General features: G+C 38.9%; 1 protein-coding gene across 1 annotated transcript in view; it reads right to left on the minus strand.

The window, feature by feature from the left end:
• Positions 1–21,026, minus strand: part of MACO1 (macoilin 1) — a 68,224-nt gene extending 47,198 nt beyond the window's left edge. Inside the window, exons 1-4 of the mRNA XM_069575014.1 lie at positions 20,622–21,026; positions 6,048–6,189; positions 4,350–4,476; positions 514–637 (exon numbers count right to left, since the gene is read on the minus strand). Coding sequence (XP_069431115.1) covers positions 514–637; positions 4,350–4,476; positions 6,048–6,189; positions 20,622–20,701 — 473 coding nt within the window. The 5' untranslated portion in view covers positions 20,702–21,026. The remainder of the gene's footprint in view (positions 1–513; positions 638–4,349; positions 4,477–6,047; positions 6,190–20,621) is intronic.
• Positions 21,027–21,374: the final 348 nt, after the last annotated feature.

The following is a 21,374-nucleotide window of genomic DNA, read 5'->3' on the forward strand; positions in this document are numbered from 1 at the left end:
GTTTTATGGTTTAAGGTTAAAAATAATAGTCCTTAAAAATTATTAATAATATTATCTTGCTTTTGTAAACATGCAAAGGAAATTTTAAAATCATTTAATCTCCATGAAATAGTCATATACTTCATCAAGGCTTTTTGGAATCATTATCTGATTACAATAAAAACAGATAACAAGTATCAGACACCTATGTACATGGACCTAATTAAACACTTTACATACATCACCTCATTTCATCTTTCCCATGACACCCCATAAGACAGCTTCCCAATATAAACGTAAGAGAACTAAGGCTTAGAGAGAGTGACATGTCCAAAGCACAAAGCTGTTAGGGGGCACAGCTGGGATTCAAACACTCATCTCCCTGACTAGAGGGCTCATGTTCTTTACCACACCATGTTATGCTGTCTTCTGAATTCATATAATATCTCTAAGAAAAAATTTACAATTAAATTTACCATTCTACATTGAAAACACTTAACTGGACTACAGATTAAGAATATACATAATACTCACCAGTGAGCAGCAAATGGGCGACAAAGGTCTACATGAAAATTTTTGAGATCTTTAAATCTAATTGCTGCTTCAATATAAACAAAGAGTATCCAGAGAGATACTGTGGGCAAACACACTCCCCTTTCTGTGGGAAAGCAGCAGAGAGACAAGCATCAATGACACATTAACTAATATAACAGATGGGTTGTTTGGGAGACTGGTTCAACTACAGTAACTTTCATTTAAGATTTTGAACTAATTAAAAAGCAGTTTGATCCAAGTTGAAAGCTTTCATATAACAAAACATGCTATGGAATCATAGACAAAAATAAAAACTAGTATTCTGGCAGAAAATATTTACAACATATGTAAAACAAAGAAATCATAGCCCTAGCATACAAAGACCTCCTACAAATCAATAAAAAAGGCAACTGAAGAAAAAAAATTGGAAGTTATAAAAAAAATAGTGTGTGTGTGCGCACGCTCAGTGACTCAGTTATAGACAGTTAAAAAACACGTGAAAAGATGTCAACTTCTCTACTGATTAGGGAGATAAAAATTTTTAAATGAGACTCAATTATTTTAACCTATCGGATAAAGCCAAAATTTTAAAGATGGGTAATAGTACAGGGAAGATGTGTGAATGGCTTCCCTCTCATTCTTAGCAAGAATATAAATTGGGGTAACTTTCTTATAAGGCAATTTGGCAGTATAATGAAAAATACTTATACCTTTGACCCAAAAATTCCAATTCCAGGAATGTACCCTATAGACATATAAAAGAGCCCTGGGATCAATGTATAAGAATGTTCAATGTATTATCTGCAATAGCAAAAACTAGAATTTAGAATTAACTTAAGTGCCTATCAATAGGAACTGCTGAATTATAATAAATCTATATAATGAAATATGATGCAACTTTTCAAAAGGATGAAGATCTGTATTATCATACAATGATATGTAAAAAAACACACAATTTTTAAAGAATGAATTACAGCACTAAGAAATGTTTCTGACATTCAAGTATTATTCAAAAAAGTTTTTTTTCTTAACTACAAGCTCATATTCCTTTCGTAATTAAAAGCAATTTTCAACAGAGGAAAAAGCAATTTGCAATAGAATAAACAAGACTCAAATAGTCAGATAATTTTCACTGGGTTTTAGAATCAAAGTCTGTAGGCTAGGTCCATCCATGTCAGGACACGACTAATAATGGGATATTTTATGAAGATGGAACACAAAGACATGAGACCTATAACTCTGGAAAGATCCCCTTTGAGAGTGTATAAAGCAAGCCAGTTACAGAAGAGAAAAATGAAGGGAAAACTCAGTGACCTGAAGAACTAGATGGCTTTTTTCTAAGACTCTTTGGAATGGATGAAACAAAAGAAAAATTACAGAAAAATTAGTCCCAAAGACTAGTCCCACTTAGTCCAACTTCCTCATTTTATGGAAGAGTAAAGTGAGGCCCAGAGTTTATAGAAACTGTGTCCAAATTCACAGAAACAATACTGAATCTGCTTCTAAGGAGAATTCAAGTCCCCACAGACCTAGTCCATAAGATAAGAAGACAGGCAAAGTCCTGTGAAGACAGCTAGTGGTTTCAACCATTCTTATAGATTTAATAAACCCAAAGAGGGTATTTTTGCAAGGTAGGAAAACAAAAGTCAATCCTTAGGATTATCTATTTTCAAATTCATTTTAAAATACATTTAAAAAAATTTACATTCTGTAAATATCTAATTTCTACATTAATTTCTAAAGTTATCATAAACAAAATAAGCATATTACAGGAAAAACAGAAAAATTTGGACAAATTTTTGGACTCATATTTCTACATCTAAATAAATAAAACCACACTGAAAATATTTTTGAACTAGTTTAACAGTTATGTTGTACATACAGTTTTATATCCTGTTTTCTCCCTCTTAACAACAAGGAAAAAATTAGTGACATAATATTTTCATGCTCTTGTGGCAATATATATAGTTTCATCAACCATTCCTAACATTCTTTTTTAAAATGTTAAATTTTAACAACGAAAGAGAAATTAATCCCAACGTATAAAAATTGCACTCATATTTACAGGGCCTAATAAGAACACAGGGTTTGTTCTGTTTGCTCGCTAACCACTCCAAATTAAAACGCACTTCATAACTTAGGTATTCCAACATGCATTTCTGAGCCTAGAGCTAAAGAGAGACCAATATCATTTATTATATTAGCTTCACTGCTGCCTCGTGGGTCACCCACTGAATTCCAATAAGTTCTAATAATAGTTACATGAGTAGCTTTTTCTCAACTAATAAGACACTATTAAAGCAACTTAGAAAATCATTATAGTTCATCAGAGTCACAGATTATCTGAGCTGGAAGGTTCCCTTAATTATTATCTAGATCACTCCACCCTCATATGACAGAAAAGAAGCTGAGATCTAGAGAGAATAAGTGTAAATGGCAACTCACTCGAAACTGAGGCCCAGGACAAGAAAATACAAGTAAAACCTGGTATATAGAAAAATCACTTTAACTAGAGGAAAGCAGACTAAGGAAGAAGCACGCTAGCTTATAAATTCAGTCAGATACGAGAGAGTGCTAAAGATGGAGAAAACCATGCTCACAGCAGATACTTTAAAAATACAGCTGAGTCGTGCCTCCTAACATGGGACAACATCATCCTTCTAGCATTTAGAGAAGAGGATAAATGCTGCTCCAGACAGCTTTTATTAGTTGGTGCTCTTTCAGTGGTCAAAATGCTACAGGTTACAGCTGGGCCTAGGAATCAAGTTTCATGCCGCTTTTGCAGACAAGTGCGACATCCCCACATGTCTGTGAGCCAGTCCTCACATCCCCATGTGTCCTATGCACAGGCTTCGTAGTGGACTGGAGTTATTAAAACAGCTTATCTCATCTTAGTGTGTAAATAGCATAAGAATAGCTCTAAGAAGGGAGGTGACTATGTAGTTCCACTCAAGCCAGAACACACCTGAAATGTACACTGTGGTTTAGAGAGCCACTAAGAATTAGGGAGACCAAAATGGTGAAAGTGCTTAAAATAACATACAAGGAAAAGCTGATGAGATCAGAGATGCTTTGTCTACAGAAAAGAACATGAGAGGATATGACAGTGTGTTTTAGTCTAAAGAAATGTTAACATGGATGGAACACTACACCTATTCAGTGTGGCTCTAACACAGGGGTCCAATGTTTGGATTAGAGGGGATGGTCTGTAAGCCTGCTGAAACTGAAAAAATATATATTCTCTATATTCCCATATATTTTTCTGGAGAAAGCACTTTATCAACTCAAAGTGATCAGTGCACCCCAAGACAGTCAAGATATCCTGGGTCAAAAGCGTAAGAAGGAAAATTCTGGCTCAGTACGAGGAAGAATTTTTCTATTCCAATTGCCCCAAAACAACACTAGTAAGTTCCTTGTCACTGTAGATTTTCAATCAGAGATTAAAACACCATGCGCCAGCAATGCTGTGGGGATTCTTATACTAAGTAAGGGTTCAACTAAATGACTTCTGACATTCCTTTCAATGCAGGAACATTTTTCTTATTTGGCACATGGCTGTCTTCAAGTCTACCTAAATAATAATTGCTTCAATTTTTAAAAAAATATGGATACTTCATAATGAGAGTTGGTAATTGAAATGCCTACAATCAAATCATAAAGGCTTAAACTTTTAATAAAAAAGAAATACACTTTAAAGGTATACTATAATCTATTATGAAAAGGGATCTTTAAAATGTCCACATTAAACTCAATTCTAAATTATTTATTCAAGGAAATCACAGTTTAGAAGTTTGAATCTAAGATTTCAATCCATCTAAGAAACCATTAAGACTTACCTGTGTGCCATACGTATTGAACCCACACATACGTACTAGCAGCAAAAAAAAGCCATTGAATGGGTATAAATAGCAGACATATTATATTTGATGTGAATGCTACACAAACAAAAAATACTGAGAAGGCCTAAAGGGAAAGACAAAATAAAAAGCACATATTAGAACTTGTTCATTTCAAGCAGAGATTATTAAAAGCACGTTGAACAAAATCTCTGAAGCTGCTATGCAATAACTATAGAGCAAGTTACAATAGGAAATTTTAAATATTTAAAATCACCCATATAAAAAGATGTGGTTAATTCAGCATTGAAGAGTAATCCTATTTATGGCCTCAAATCATGAAGAATTGGACCAGAATAAATTGAGGTTGATTCACAGTGAGTTTATTTGGACTCCACAGGTGGGTTACCTAAAAGAAATAGAATTTAACACAGAAAATTCTCCTCTCTCATCACAAAACATTACTAAATAGCCTCATTCTTAAAGGATAGGCTGTTGGAGCACAGATGAGACACAACTATGGTTAAGAATAGCACAGATGTCCAACAATGCCGCCTCCTCTGGACACATCATTGTCTACTGCTAACAGGACACAAGCCCGAAACCATCTTTTCAAGGCAAGGATTTGCTCTGACCAGAGCATCAGGCCTGGGTAGGACAGTTCCAAGTTTAAGATGTGACTGTGGAACACAACAGAACTACAGGTCAATCAAGGGAGCAAGTCCAGGCCTGTGCCCTTGCTCTAATCCAGCAGTTCTCAAAACACGGTCTGGGGATCTCTGGGGATTTCTGAGATCCTTTCAGAAGTCTTCCAAGTAAAATAATTTCATAATAATACTAAGGCATTATCTCTTTCACACTCATTTACTCAGGAGTATGGTGGTGTCTTCTAGAATACATGACATTGATATTCACTGATTAAAATAATTGATTACATGATATTGGTAATAACTGAGTTTAGAAGTAGATATGAAAATCAGCTGTCTTCTATTAAGCCAAACATTAGAGAGGTTTTCAAAAATGTAATCAATCTTTTAATTTCTTTTTTGTTTTAGAAAATACAGCTAGGTTTTCATTTTAAAATTTAATGTGGATTAACATGTAATGGGTTTATTATAGTTATTGTAAGTGATTTAAGTATTAAATTTTCATTTTAAATTTTATTTTAAATAAAAATTTAAATTTTTATTTAAATTAAATAAGCATCAAAATTTTTCCTAGACTTAATTTCTAATATAGTAAATATGGAAAAATGTAACCCACACAAATAAAAGCCTTCTGGAGTCCTCAATAGCTGTTAAGAGTGTAAAGTGTCTTGAGCACAAAAAGTTTGAGATCCACTGGTCTAACTCTAACCCACTCCCTAAGCCAGAGGCTTCAGAGGCACTTCAGAGGAGGGCTGGGTAGGCAACTACTGCTTCCCCTGCTACTCTGCCTCTCCCTCCTGAAAGCCTCCCTCCCTCCCCTTCTTTCCACTGGAATGGGCAAGGAGGAGGGAGTGTAATGATCTGATCAGTGGATTTAGACAAAGTGGCCTGAAAGGGCAGTTTCAGCCCACAGACCCTATTAGCTCAATACAGTCACCTAAGTATTGCTAATAAAATCTACTTTGAACAGTTACACTAGCAGTTATTGAAGACTTTCTTAGAAGGGTAATTAAATCCTTTATACTTGAAAAACATGTATTAATAAACATACCAGTCCCTGGTATCTGAAGGAATCATAGACGCTTCTGATGAAAAGCCAAAATGGCCATAGGTACTCAAATCTGAATTCCAGGACAAAATCTGCCAGGAGGACAAGTGCCCACACCACCAGGAACTTCAGGTATAAGAATGTACTGCAAAATATAAAGAATTCAAGGTCATTGGTGAAGAACTAGAAAACGAAAATGCACTACTTTATTTAAAAGAGAAAAAATATCTTCCTATACTATGAAAACAATGGAGATAAAAGACAAAAAGAGATGCTGCCCTGGCCCATGTAAATTTTAAAAGCTCTGGTGTTCATTCTGAGACCCACAACTATCAAAATAAGATGACGACCCAAAATGCTTAATTCCATTTAAGATGGAAAAAGCTCATTTAAATTTCACCACTATTTTAAAATGTGCTAAGTGTCTGACTTCAAAATACTGCAAGACTCTCAAAATTACAGCTTTCAAGCTGTTCGTCATTAGAAGAAATGTCATGGTTGAGCAGCTTCAAATTTGCTGTTTCCCCACCCCTCTACATCTGTTTGAAGTCTTTGAAATTCTTGATGCGCATCCCTACACGCTTGAAGAATTTTGTATTTTTCCCTCTCGTTCTCCTCTTGCCTCTCTCTATAGCATTCATCTGCATTAACCAAACAAAAACCAAATAACTTCTCCAAATAGGCAGACATTAACTTAGGGAGCAGATGCCAATCACTTCTAAAGGCTATGAGGGTATCAAAATGCACATTAAAGGAAAAACCATGAAGGACCCCAGCACTGCCCTCAGTGAGATACTGATGTGTCCTCCCACCTCCCTTTGGACTTTTGTGAAGTAGGAACACACTCTGATAAGCCAGTCAGAACACCTATCTAACCACTGTAGAATCTCAAAGCAAAGTAAGGGCTTGGATTAAAAAAAACAAAAACACTTTTCATATAATCTAAAATCCCATTCTTTGAATTCATTAGTTGTATTAAAGATAATGAAGCTTTCAAACTATGCCTATTAATAAGTCTCTAAGGTCTTTAAGGTCTTTAGTCTGGTCAGTTCTAGAGCAGGTTAAATACAGGTATTAAAAAAAAGATTTTCCACGATATTCAGGTCGGAAATGCCTAAATTCACTTTGACTTGGGTTATAGCTTTGCAGGGTGTTCTGCAACAGAAACATTCCAATACTGCTGTGATTAAATCAGCTGTTTGAATATACACCACGAAATAATTTTAAAATATATTAAAATAAGGTACATAAAGACTTATACTCTTGGGGGTAAAATTAATAAAGCAGGATCCAGCATAGAGGATTCTTTCGATGCCCTATAAAGCCACACAGGTAAAGAATGTCAGAAACAGACACAAATGACCCTTAATGTTATATAGTGGGGTTCCCTGGTGGCTAAGACAGTAAAGAGTCTGCCTGCAATCTGGGAGATGTGGGTTCGACTCCCAGGTTATAGTATCATGGGGATACATAATTTGCAACTAGAGTCAATTTCTAATACTGATTCTTGGTAGAACTTCTTTAGGCATGACAGTAAGTTCTGATGAAGAGGTTTGCTGTAGAATCAAGGAACCCAAGGTAAACTAGAACACAGGTTTGAATCTTAAGTCCGACTTTACTTTCATTTCACTGGAGTCACATTAGCCAGATGAGAACAGAGCTCTCATTCTCATTCATTAAACCCACTGCTGATCCAGTGAAGAGCAAGGCATAGCTTGTCAGAGGGAATAACTGAGTCATGCAGGCATTCGGGAGCACAGATGTAGTCTGAAACTATATTTCCAAGTTTGGCTTTAAAACTAAGTGGCTTTTTCCTTGTAGCTGAATAAGACATGGCGGGCACTTCCTTAGGCTAGTTGTCGCTACTCCCCAAGTGGAGAAGGTAAGAGTTCTACCAACTACTCTCTGCCCCAAATGCTCCCAAGCATGGCAGGAGCCTAGTCTAGCTGGCAACATTCCATTTCACTGTTTAGACAGCTTTATGGAGAAGTAAATGGCTACCACTCCAGTATTCTTGCCTGGAAAATTCCATGGACAGAAGAACCTGGCAGGCCATATAGTCCACAGGGTTACCAAGAGTCAGACATGACTTAGCAACTAAACAACAACAAATCTTAAGAATGGCAACCAACTTTTTAATAACTCAATCATTTAAAGCTATAAGGCATTATGAAAATGATTATCTTTGTTATAGTGACTACTCATTTTCAATCTGTAACTCAAAGGGGTTCCTTTTGATCTATTTCATTTCTTTTCAAACAACTGCTTTCGTAACTCTGATGTTCCCTGACAGATCTTATGGAGTCTCATTTAGAAATATACATATTGAAGGAAACTTGATCTTTCACAAACATGTGCTATACCTTCAGCTTTCCTCAGGCTCCCCCTTCTAGGTGGGCCTACCTCTAAAATCAAGAGGCAATCTTAACAGTTGATTTTACTCTAGGAGTAGTTTCAAACTTTATAGATTCACTTCAATCTAAGAGAGTTTTAGAATGTTTAAGACAGTTGCCTGATTCAGTATTCACTGAGCCTTCTATATCAGTAAATTATGCCTATTAACCTTCTACAGGTACAGGCACAAAAGTTAAAAGAAATTTAAAACGACTGCTCATCAGTGTAGAAAATCTGACTAATTCCTTTCTTTCCATATTTTGAACATCATAAGATCTTGACAAATCCAAAGAGATGACCTTCTAGGGGGGAGAAAATTTTAGAGTTTTAAACCATTATTATAACATTCCAAAATATTTCTATTAAATCATGAAAAAATATGCTATACTTAATCATATTTTTTCATGATTTAATAGTTCATAATATGACTTATGGCTAACTTGTTATTTTAATTCTCCAATCCAAACAAATTTACTAATTACTGTAAACTATCTTGAACAAAAATGTAAAGCATAATTGCAACAAAAAGATATTTTCCATAATAATATCCTGAAATAAGGGCAGACCAATAATATCTTTTGATAGTCTGATAACTTCTACTCTAGGTGCCAGTGAAATACAGAAGAAATATCAAATATTAGGTTTACTGTTGGTGACCTTTTCACAGTGGATATTAACCATAAGATTAATTTTTCTCCCCATTCTATTCCTACCCTTGCCACTTACAACCATTTTTAAAAATTGAATCTATTTAGAAATATGTCCATCTATGGATTAATCACCTATGATTAATGAGCGGTAGTACTGAACATTCTTTTTTTTTTCCCCCAACTAAAAGTGCACTTTCTCTCTAGAATCTCTTGCAGCTTGTCACTTAGATCATTTTCTGGAGTCACACAATTAATTACCATAGGGTGGCCATAAATCCTCAGTACCTGACCTTTTCCCTAGGCAGACTAATGGCCATTTAGTTCACTTGGTCCTCACCACAGAAATGAGTCTGTGAAATATTTCTCTGGCTGTGCTAAAAGTGAAAAGTGAAGTGAAAGTTACTCAGTCATGTCCAACTCTTTGTGACCCTATGGACTGTGGCCTACCAGACTCTTCTGTTCATGGAATTCTCTAGGCCAGAATACAGGGGTGGGTAGCCATTCCCTTCTCCAGTAGATCTTCCCAATCCAGGGATCAAACCCAGGTCTCCTGCATTGCAGGTGGAGTCTTTACCATCTGAGCCCCCAGGGAAGCCCCTCTGGTCGTGCTAGTCATCATCTACTGCAATGCCAAGCTTTCCCGTCCTCTCTGTAATGGCAGCTGTGAATCCTCTTGCCTTTCACTATACAGCATGATCGGAGAAGGCGATGGCACCCCACTCCAGTACTCTTGCCTGGAAAACCCCATGGATGGAGGTGCCTGGTAGGCTGCAGTCCATGGGGTCGCACAGAGTCGGACACGACGGAAGCGCCGCCGCCACAGCAGCAGCAGCAGCAGCAGCATGATGCTTCTTGAACCAAATGGCTTTGTCTTCTACTGTTATCAAATACTTCTTCCTATTGGACATTATCTCTAGAATATTCGCCCAGCCTCTTGTTCAGCTGGTATCCTGCTAAAAGTCTTATTATATGTAACTGTAGTCTTGCTACTCAAAGTGTGGTCCATGGACCAGCAGCATCAGCATCAAGTATGAGCTTTTCAGAAAAGCAGTACTTCTGGGCCCACCCCTTATTCAGTCTAAGCTTATGTTTTAACCAGATGCCTAGACTCTTTAAACTCTAGTGTGCATACATTAAAGTTTGAGAAGAATACTATCTTCTGTATAAACGTCTCATAGCCAAAGAACTTCCACTGAATTCCACAATGTCTCAGAAAGAAGACAACAATCTACTCAGATAATCAGTACTTATCTCCAAACTGTTAGCTGTCCATCCCTCAACAGGGAACATGCAAACTGTTCAGGGTCAATTTTTCTACATTTCTTTCTCAGTCACAGATAAGATCCTTAAAAAAAATACAACTTAAACTAAATGAAACACTTCCACTACTACTCATCCTTCAGCATGCAGCATGAACATTTGTTCAAAAAAGGCCTCCTTGACCCAACAGTAAGACTGGTACCCCATTGTATGCTCAGAGTTTCCTGTACCATAAGAATCATACTATAGTTAAATAACATTTTGTATGACCCTTTAAATGCAAAGTCCATGAGAACAATGGAGGCCCATTTTGTTCCCTGCTTTATTCTCAATGCCCAGCACAGAACCTTGCACACCAGAGAAACTTAACAAATATTTGTTGAATGAATGACCTGCCATGCATAACAGTGTTGAGGACCAACAGTAGGGCTTTTATCAAAGCACACACTTACAATAACTCGAGAGGGAGAGATGATGCACAGATGACTATGAAGGGGGTCTGAACAAAGCAACAACAGTGCAGATGACAAATAAAGTCTCTTCCTGAAGGATTACCGCGCACCTGCTCTGAAGCTGTTCTCACCAGTTTCTCCGCAAGGAAAAGAGGCATCTTATCAGCTTTGCTCTGGATGCCAGATCATCACTCCTCCATTTAGCCTACCTGACACTGGCTCTGACTACTATGAGGGCCCTCAAAGTTATCTTCTGTTAAGCCTAATATTAAATAAATCTGTAAAAATGTAAAAGCATACCACTTTTCTCATGGATTTATTATTGCTATTTTTATATGAACTAGTATTTCAAAATCCTTGTCTTAATTTCTAATCCAGCAAAAATTTTAGATATAACCCATATAAACAAAAGCTCTTTGGACTCTCAATCACTTTTAAGAGTGTAAAGAAGTCCTGAGAGAAAATACTTGAGGAATGGTGGTCCACAGAAAGTCGTGCATGAACCTCAAGACTAGAATCACTGCTAGGTTCTGCAAACAATCCTTGTATTAAGTCCAGAGAAGGACAGCAGCCTGAGAAGACCTAAGCTGTTCTGTACTTTCTTTTCTATTCTGGGCCTCCTGCAAGCTGCAACGAAAACCATGCTGAAGTCACACACACACACAGACACACAGACACAGACACACACACAAAGACACACACACACACAGACACAGGAATGACAAATCTTAACAGGATGAAATACATCCAATTTAAAAAGAATGTAAATCACTGAAAAAAGCTTTCAAGAATTGTTTGTACAGCATTTTCCTAAAGTACTTTATGACTCAAAGAGAGGTTTGCTGTAGTTCAGTCACTAAGTTGTGTCTGACTCCTTGCCACCCCCTGGTAACACACCAAGCTCCACCATACTCCACTCTCTCTCAGAGTTTGTTCAAAATCATGTCCATTGAGTCGGCGATGCTATCCAACTATCTCCTCCTCTGCTATTCCCTTCTTTAATGACAGGTACTCTAACCTAATGCAACTGGAAAGTTTAAAGTTTTAGAATTTCTGCTTCAGAAACACTTTCAATAGTGTGGATGGTAGGGATTTGGGATGAAAATGGGTGAAGACATTAGGAGAAAGAAGACAAGCCAGAGGCCCTAAAACCTGTGCTAACATTGTATAAACATTAGAGGTTTATTTCATAAGTGAATCAAGTATTATGCTTCATATCTTCAACAGTAAAGACCATCTACCTAATCACACTTCACATTTACATTGCCCTTGTGCTCAGCTGAAAAAGAATCTGCCTGCACTGCAGGAGACCCTGGTTTCATTCCTGGGTCAGGAAGATTCGCTGGAGAAGGGAAAGGCTACCCACTCCAGTATTCTTGGGCTTCTCTGGCGGCTCAGCCGGTAAAAAAATCCTCCTGCAGTGCGGGAGACCTGGGTTCGATCCCTGGGTTGGGGAGATCCCCTGGAGAAGGGAAATGCTACCCACTCCAGTATTCTCGCCTGGAGAATTCCATGGACTGTATAGTCCATGGAGTCGCAGAGTCGGACACGACTGAGCAACTTTCACTTTCACTGTGTAACCGTTCCAAAAGCTTTCATATTAAAATTATCTCATTTTTATCCCTACAACTATCACATAAGCAGGGCTGTTATTGCCATTCAATAGAAAAGAAACCTGAGGAACACAGAACAGGCTGCAGGGCACTGTTGAAAGAGCACAGGAATGGAAGCAAGGAGACCAGAGGAAACAGAGTGGATTCTCCATGCATTGTTGTGTTGTTACTCAAAGACAGATAAATTTCTATGTATAAAAAAATACATAGAAATTTTCCTGTGGAGGAAAACCAAGAAACTTGTATATGAGACAGAACTCTATTTCTATTAAGAAATACTTGTTTATCTATATGGATCGAAGAAGAAACCATACTTATAAATTATATCACAGTGCTCATTCCAGAACAGAACTAAGGCTTTTTACATCAGACTTACACACTGCCATACTGCTTTAGTTTCTCTAACAAGCATGTGTTACTTAACTCTTCATTTTGAAAGTTTTAGATTTACAGAAAAGTTGCCTAAATACTACAAAGAATTCCCTTCTATCTTTCCACTCAGATTTCACAAATGATAAAACATTTTATCAAGTTTCTGTCATCACTCTCTCCCTATATATGTGTACATTTTCCCCTGAACCATCTGAAATAATTTGTAGACATAATGTCCCCTTACTCATTTTTTTAAAAACAAGAATATTTTCGTATAAACCACAGCACAATTATCAAAATCAGGAAATCAACACTGATTTAGTACTATTACCTGACCTATAGACATTATTCTAATTTCAGTAATTATCTCACTAATGTCCTTTATAGCAATAGACAGACCCATTGATCAAGTCCAGGATCCAGGTCAGGATTCAGTCCAGGGTCACATTTTGCATTGTTGTCACACCCATACTGGATTATTCAATAGAAAGAGATTTTCATTTTGAGAAGGAAAAAAGATTAATGTCCTTGCACAGGACACTCCTGGTAGCTGCTGCTCCACCTGAAACATGACGATAATGACACTTGTTCCGCATGTAGCGGAGTTTGAGAGGACCAAACCCTGCTGTAAGTCACTGCATGTAAACACCATCCAGAAAGGGAGAAGTAGCACAGCAAGCAAGAGAAGGCAGACTTCAGGGTTAGACAGACAGAGGCCTCTATCAGGTGGTGAAACCTCCTACAATCTCAGTTTTCTCATCTGTGAAACTAGCATCTTTCCTGGAACTAAATAACAGAATGAAAATAAAATTATAGTAACAACAGTATAAAAGAAATCAACTTTTCAAGCAACCATGCCTGTGTCAGACACTATGTTAAGTATTTCACATGACTTAGGTCAATTATCCTTATAACAATCCTAAAGATAATATTTACTATCCTCATTTTACAGATGAGAAAACTGAGGGTTAAAGCAGGCAAATGACTTGTTCAAAATCACATAACTAGTGTCAGGGACATTACCTGAACCCAAGTTTGTATGATGTTAAAGCCCATATGCTTAACTATCACATTCGACTTCCCCATCTTGTTACAGGCACAATAAATATTACTGCCCTTCTTTATATCTCTTTGTGTGTATATATTCAAGTTACATAATTCTTTAATTTTCCAGGAGAGCCAAGCTTTAAAAAAATAAGCAAAAACACTTTACAAAATAAACCCTCAGTACCTTAATTCATAAACTATGAATCAGTAAACTTAATTTGTAAACACTATGAAGCTTTAAAAGCAGAAAAAGATGCTAAAGTCAAATGCTCTTTACAGAAACAGCCAAGGCACAAAAGATGGGACAATTCAAGACTGCTGTCCAATAACAGTCATACTCACAGAATGGTCACTGTAATAGAGAAAGTCGTAGTTTAAAAATAAAAAGACGACTCATTTTTTAAAAAAGCCAGAAACACAATGAACCATGAGGTATAGTTTGTCAAGCCTAGAAAAAGACAAGAAAATAAAACTTATTACATCTGTGAAAGAAGACTCCAACCTTAGTACTTCTATCATCTGAGACAGGGGTTTTTGTTTGACAAAGAATACGGTCCCCATTCTCTCCAGAGCTCAAGTGACCTCACTACAAGATAGGCAGAGTACTGACTTTAGTACAGAGCAGCTTATTTGGGTTTTATAAGTGTTTTGAAGATGAGCAAAGTAATAATATAATTTTAAACAAGAGTGTGATTACTTTTAGCCAACTCCCCTGCTCTGGGTAGGAAGCAGATCCCCAACAGCCTTAATGAATCAGTGATTCCTATGGATACACCTAAAGTGGACTGGGCGCACCATTTCAAGCCACTAAATGCAAAACCTCCAAAACAGAAATGGCAACAGAGGAGATGGGTGAGGGATAAACGACTTCTGACGTTATAGCCCTGTGAGTCAATGTCAGCACGTGGCTCTTAAGGGTAGCAGAGGTAAAAATACAAAGGAAGGCAAGCCAATGCTATGCAGGGGCTTCCAAGTCTGGGCATGACAGGCACCTTAAGAAGGCTGATGAGCTGAGGCCAGTTTGATGTCAGTTAAACTAAATGTAAAAGTAAAGACAGAAAGCCTCAAAGAATATACTCTAATAGTTGATTACATTTTTAAAAAAAGTTTCCATTACCAGAATGCATTGCCTGAAGGTGAGAGACCTTGAGGAAATAGTTACTCCTCAGGTATTTTAAGAAATCCATGATGGGGAAAAAAAAGGGCAGCAGAGGGTATGTGTTTCTCCTGTCGGTACGTACCGTTCTACTTATGCAGCTTGTTGAGAAGAAATTTATTTTTCTTCTGGACCTATTTCTTGAAAATGATCCAAGTAAAATAATTACACCCAAATCTGGGAAGCCTAAAGAATAAAGTAATAGCTATATTTGAAGGGCACACTAAATTTCATCAAGAAAAGTAACCCATATTATAGTATTTCACTTTGAGGTTTCAACTAAGTTTATAAAATTTCTATCTGATCCTCCAGACTCCACAAGATGTATGTTCTACCTTGTTATAGCCCCATAAGTATATCACCTGGATGGTAGCCTAGAAAATGACAGAACAAAACACACATATAGCCACATAGAACCACAAAGGGTTAGTATCTAGGAAACCTGGGAGAAATGGCCAAAGAAAAAGACTCTGGAAATAAAAGTGTTTACAGAACATGGATTGGGTCCACAGTATATAGGTATATAACAAGAAAGTGAAAATAATAAGCTATTAAGATTACTATTAAAATCAATCTCCAAATCTAGTGAGGTTCAAGAAAAGCCACAAGGAACCAATATGAAGAAAAAGGAAAGTATCATTAATAAAACAGGATGCTTTTAAGCAAATAATCTGAAGTACTGAAATAGATCATGTTCACTCCCTTCCCCACCTCAACTGATAGCAGCAACTTAAAGTAATTTTCAGAATATCTAATGAAACTAAACTGTCAAGAACACTCAGACAAGAAGAATCATAAATGAAAGCTGGAGGAAAGTACTTTATTTTTTTAAGGTAATACACTACTAGCAAAAATAAAGTACAGAATTCCAGCGTGGAAGATTTGTTTAAATGTATTCCACAGAAACTAAAAATGTAAGAGTTAAGCTAAACACCTCTGTAGAAAGGTTAGTGAAAACACTTCAGTTTCTAAATTTTCCATTGTATTTACCCCTTTCCCCAATATCCCTCTAAAACAATACTGCATTTATCACTTTTCTGTCAAGTCCAGCACCACTGAAGTTAAGGTCTACGAGATGATCAAAATGCTTTTAGACTGTGAGGTTGCAACACTGGTATCTGGGGTTTCAGTTGCAGAACACATGTACAATTAAGGCAGCCAAGGGTCAGGCCCGCCTCGAGTGGCTTTAATAAGCACGGCCCAAAGAAGTCTAAAACCAGGCTTAGGAAAAGACAGTAGGAAAAGCAGTGAGTGAAATCTCTGGAGATGAGATTATTCAGACAAGGGTCTGAAAAAGGAAATTAGGAAGCTGAGAAGTATATAAACTTTGACCATTTACAGAAAGTCAAAGGCCAGAAAATTCTCTGAAATAAAGATGGGAAAAGTTATGGTACATACCAGGGAAGTCCCCAGTCCTAAAATGTAAAAGTCAGGTACAGTATTACGCTGCTTAACCTGCAGGCAACATATTACAAGCAGAACTCGGCACACCATGACAGGAAGTATCCATAAATCCACAAGTGAAGGGGTGCTTCCTTCAACTACCAGTTTCAGATATAAAATAATTTCCGGAAACTTAAAACACACGCATGCCTTACTTAAAATTCTTATTATACGTACTTGGGTAAGCAACGATTTTAACTGCAGAGACTTTAAACATAAATGTTTCTGCCTCCATCTCCTACTCACCAAAGCTTGTCTCCTCATCTTCCTACTATAAAGTCAGTAATTCTCAGAGTGGGTGGGGAACCCGGCAAGATGAAAGATGTGGAACCACACAGAATTCCCTTAAGGCTTTTAAAAACTCCAACCCCATCTCACCTGAACAGCCACGGCGTGGAGCAGTTAGATATTACTTTGGGGAGTGTCTGGTGCGTGTGTGAAGGCAGACACAGGGAGCGTCACTGCCCCCAAAAGCCAAGGGCTTCTGAAATGTTACAGTTAAGTAGACTTACTCATTTTACTTTCTCTTATCAAAAACTTTTTTCATAATTTCCAAAGTGTTTTCACATCAATTTCAGTTGAGTATATGTATTTCCTCACTTAGTGGTGACTGCCTACTTCACCATAAAATAGCACAGGGCAAAGTAAGTCTGTTAATGCATCAGGTAAACCAGCAAGTGAAAATTTAATTCAACTAAAATATTTTTACTTGGACAGAACTTAAAGTTCTCTGGAACCTCAAAATCACTACGCAGATTTAAGAGGGAATTAATATGATCTCCTAGACTGTAAACTCCTTGAAGACAAGGAATCATATCTTATCCTGTATCCTCCGTAATTACCTAAACAATGCAGGTTCTTAAATGAGTAGAATGGATTGGCTTATATGCATTTTTTACTAATTCATTTGTTCAACATTGAGCACTGAATTCCTATTCTGTGTCAGGTTCTGTGTGGGCTCAGATTTTTTCAAAATGACATTGAAGTTTTAGCCCATAATAATGTAAAAGAAAATGATCACAATTCCCATTTCCTTTCTCTTATTTTTGATTATTAACTTGACTGGAATAACATATTTCTAATACATTTCAGTTTTCAAATGATGGCTATATACATAAATGCAGGTAACATTAACATAATGTTAAAAATTCACTTTCCATCTACCTTGCCCCTGAAACAGAATTCTACCACAGCCATACTGATAATAATGGTATCATTAGACAATCACGTCTGTCACAGTTGCTGGATTGCAGCCCATGATTAAAAGCATCTCAGCAACAGGGATTTTTTTTTTTTTTTCCTCAGCAAGACCAAGCAGCAACTGATCCCTTGTTTTGACTACTCAACTTTTGTTGATAGTTGTAACAAATTTTATGGTTTTTCCTGACTCCTTTAAAAAATAAACCAAATATGGTAAACTGTGATAACAACAACATGCTAAATAATTTTGTATTAAGATGCTAGAATTTATACAAAATTTTACAAACTGGACATTATCTCCTTTTAGTCCTCAAAACTCACTTGACAGGTGAAAGAACTAGGGCTCAAAGCTGTGGCTGCCTTGTCTGTCCCACACAGCAGAGCTGGGACACTTGAGTCTGAGCCTAGGTCTCCTGACACTCTCAGTCCAGTGCTCTCTTCGCCACAGCTCCCTCCTTGTTAGCCCAAGCTCAGAGCTGTGCAGACTGAGAACACACAAATATTAAGTCCATGAAAGGTTATGCTGTGAAACAGTAGACAGTGGTTATCAGAACTGTCAACAGAGCCTCAGGAAAAAACAAAGCTCTCTATTTAATGAGACCAAATTGGCCAGACATTGAGACACAAAATGGGCAATAGATGGTGTTACAAACAATTTAGTGTAGACTTAAATGTGATGATGAACAGAAATTTGATACTCACAAATCCTCAAACACCACAATTCAGAACTAGCTCACTCATTCTGTCTGCTTCAGAAATAACTGGAAATTTTCTAAATCTCTTTTTGAAAACAAAACTGCAAAAAACCTTAACACTATGATCTTGTTCTTCAGATCATAATATTCCATAATATAATAATATTCCATAATATTCCATAATATAATAATATTCCATAATATAATAATATAAACTAAGAAATATAAATAATATAAACTAAGAAACAGATGAGTAAATTGAACCGCTCACTTGATATATGGCACTCCAAGAGAAAAGACAGAAATATACGTAGGTCTTTTATTAACATTTAACTTAAAGAGTATCAAAGAGAAGCTTAAACAGATTTGAGAGCTGAAATACTATTGGTTTCACAATCTTACAGATGAAACTGAATAGCTGTATAGCGTATTTACTATTAACCTTTAGGGTAAGAAAATTCAAATTTCAGAAGTTCATTAGTAAAATAATGGACCTTCATTAAACAATAAATTCGTCTCTTCACACTGATGCACACTAAGTGGCAACTATGGGGCACGTACTAAACTGCGCGTGTGTGTTCAAATGCAAGAGAAGCTGAAATACAACAGAAAACATGGAAAGTATGGGATTCTCAGTCTTCTGACTATAAACAGGTACATCATCACACATTACAGTAAATAGCGGCCATTCAAATAGCACCGTTGTCCTTGGTTTACCAACTCTGTTTAATATGCTTTCTCTATTGTGTCCCCATTAATATTAAATTGTTCAAATCATTTTCAATAGGCAGGGGGAAAACCCTTCCCTTATTCAAAAATTATAGTGTGTGTAACTTGAAGAGAACTTTCCCCCATCCATTAAATTTGTAGGAAAAACGTTTTCTGCTTTTACAGCTTTTGCTTAATTGGTCAGGTTTGATTGATTCAGCATGGATTTTTGGCCTGCTTGACTTACTGCTATACCCTTACTAGCTAGAATAGGGCCTGGTACATAATGCAGGTATTTGTTGAATGAATGAACTCTTCCTATGATCTGTGGCTCCTTACATAAGAATATATCCGAGAACTTCTTACTTTAACTGACTTCTTAACTGCTTTTAAGCTTGAAATAAAGAAAACACCCAATGTTTACATCAGTCAGCTGCTTGTGAAAAGGAATCTTTCTAAATGTGTCAACAGTAGCATAAGCAAGGTGCCCAGTTATGCTCAGGCAACTTGGGTGTCATCAGTTACCTCACATATTTCTCTAAGTTCCACAGGTAAAAAAGCTAAACTGTAAAACACCACCAGGACTCAGTTAAGCTTATATGCACATCCTGAGAATTCTCCTTTGTAAACTAACCACTTCTCCTCTAAAATCATTTCTTTATCAGGGCAAGTACCATTTAGAATTAACACAGTGAGAACCAGAAAATAACAGTTGAACACAAACGCTGCTGAGGGAAGCTGGGATGGTCACTTAGTTGCCCGGTGAACCTGTTGTCCTATCCCTCGGTATTGAATTCAATTTCTATTTAAAGGGACACGGCTTTGCTTTGGGGAGGATTAAAAACAAAACAAACAAAAAACCAAAAAACCACGTGAGTTTGGAGAAAAAACCCCTTTTAACGGGTTCGAAGAAAACTATCTGCTTAGAATTGTCAAAATAATGCGGCTGAGAAAAGGGTCATCTCGCCTGAGTCTGGAGCGGGGCCACAGCGCATGATTTGGGGGGTGGGTATGAGCTTCAGCCGTGTCGGTGTCAAGTTTGAGATCCCGTAAGAGAAGTAAAAGGCGAGAGGGGCAACGTGACCACCTGCCCGGTCAGCCGAGGGACCGCGGGGGGGCCCCTGTCTGCTCCCAACTTTGCCAGCCTTCCCCGTCACCGGGGCATATGGTCCACGCGCCTCGCAGCCCGGGCCGGCGACTCCCGGGCCAGAGGGGACTGAGGGGCGGGGGGCCAGAGGCGGCCCGTGGGCCCCGGGAGCGGCCCCGAGGGCCCGGCGGGCACGGGCGGGGAAGGGGTCGCCGCCCCTCCCCCCCGGCGGGGCCGGGACGCTCCCAACGGCGGCGCGGCGGCTCCCTCAGCCCGCGCCCGCCGCGCCCTCGAAGCCGGGCCGGCGGCCCTCGCCACGCCCCGCGCTCCCCGGGGCGGACCCCCGGGGCCCTCTCCCTCCTGGGCAGCACTCCTCCGAGGAGCCCCCGGGGCGGGCGTGCGGCCTAGTCGGGGTTACATAACGGGGCCCGGCCCCTCCGGAGCCGGCCGGGGGGCCCGCGGGGCCCGCGCCGGCGGAGGCGGGGGGCTCCGCCACTCACCTGCCGTAGATGCCCTCGGTGATCCGGTTCCGCTTTAGGGGGCGGCGGAGCTTACTGCAGTCGGCGTTCCGCCGCTTCATCCTCCCGCTGGGGGGCCGGGTGCCCGCGCCGCCGCCGCCGTCTCTCACCTCAGCCGCCGCCGCCGGCCCGCCCCGCGTCGGGCCTGGACTCTACCCCTGGGGCCGGTCACACAGACATGGAGCCAGCACCCGGGGGGGGAGGGGGTGGGACGGGGAGGAGGGAGGGGGGCGCTCAGAGCTTCCTCCGCCTTCGGAAACAAAGAAATGACAATTCCGGGGCCCGCCCGCCCCAGCACCAGCCAGCCGCCTGCCCCGCCTCCACCGCTCCGACGGACGGCCCCTCGGACCAATCGCAGGCGCCGCTACGCTGCTGCCGGCCAATCCCGGGGCCCGCTGAGGCAAAACGGACTCTAGAACCTACCTCTTTGAAGGACAGAAGAGTGCACCAATCATGAAGGTGTCTGGGCCTGCGTCCGAGCCTATCAGAAACGATTTAAATAGAGGCTTATAAATAGGCCCTATAAATATAACATCCTATATTCTGCCTTGTTACGAAGGTGCATTTCTTTATTGTTGGGCTGCATTTCACTGTATGAGAATTCACATTAGCGCATGCAGTGCTTTTTTTCATTATTAAGCTATCCCTAGCGCCCTATGAAATCGCGAGGCCTGGGTTTGCGGCATGTGCGTTTCTGCGCTGAACTGAAACTCCAGTCCGCCGCATCCTTATGTA

This window comes from Ovis canadensis, chromosome 2, assembly GCF_042477335.2.
Source record: "Ovis canadensis isolate MfBH-ARS-UI-01 breed Bighorn chromosome 2, ARS-UI_OviCan_v2, whole genome shotgun sequence".
Classification (NCBI taxonomy): domain Eukaryota; kingdom Metazoa; phylum Chordata; class Mammalia; order Artiodactyla; family Bovidae; genus Ovis; species Ovis canadensis.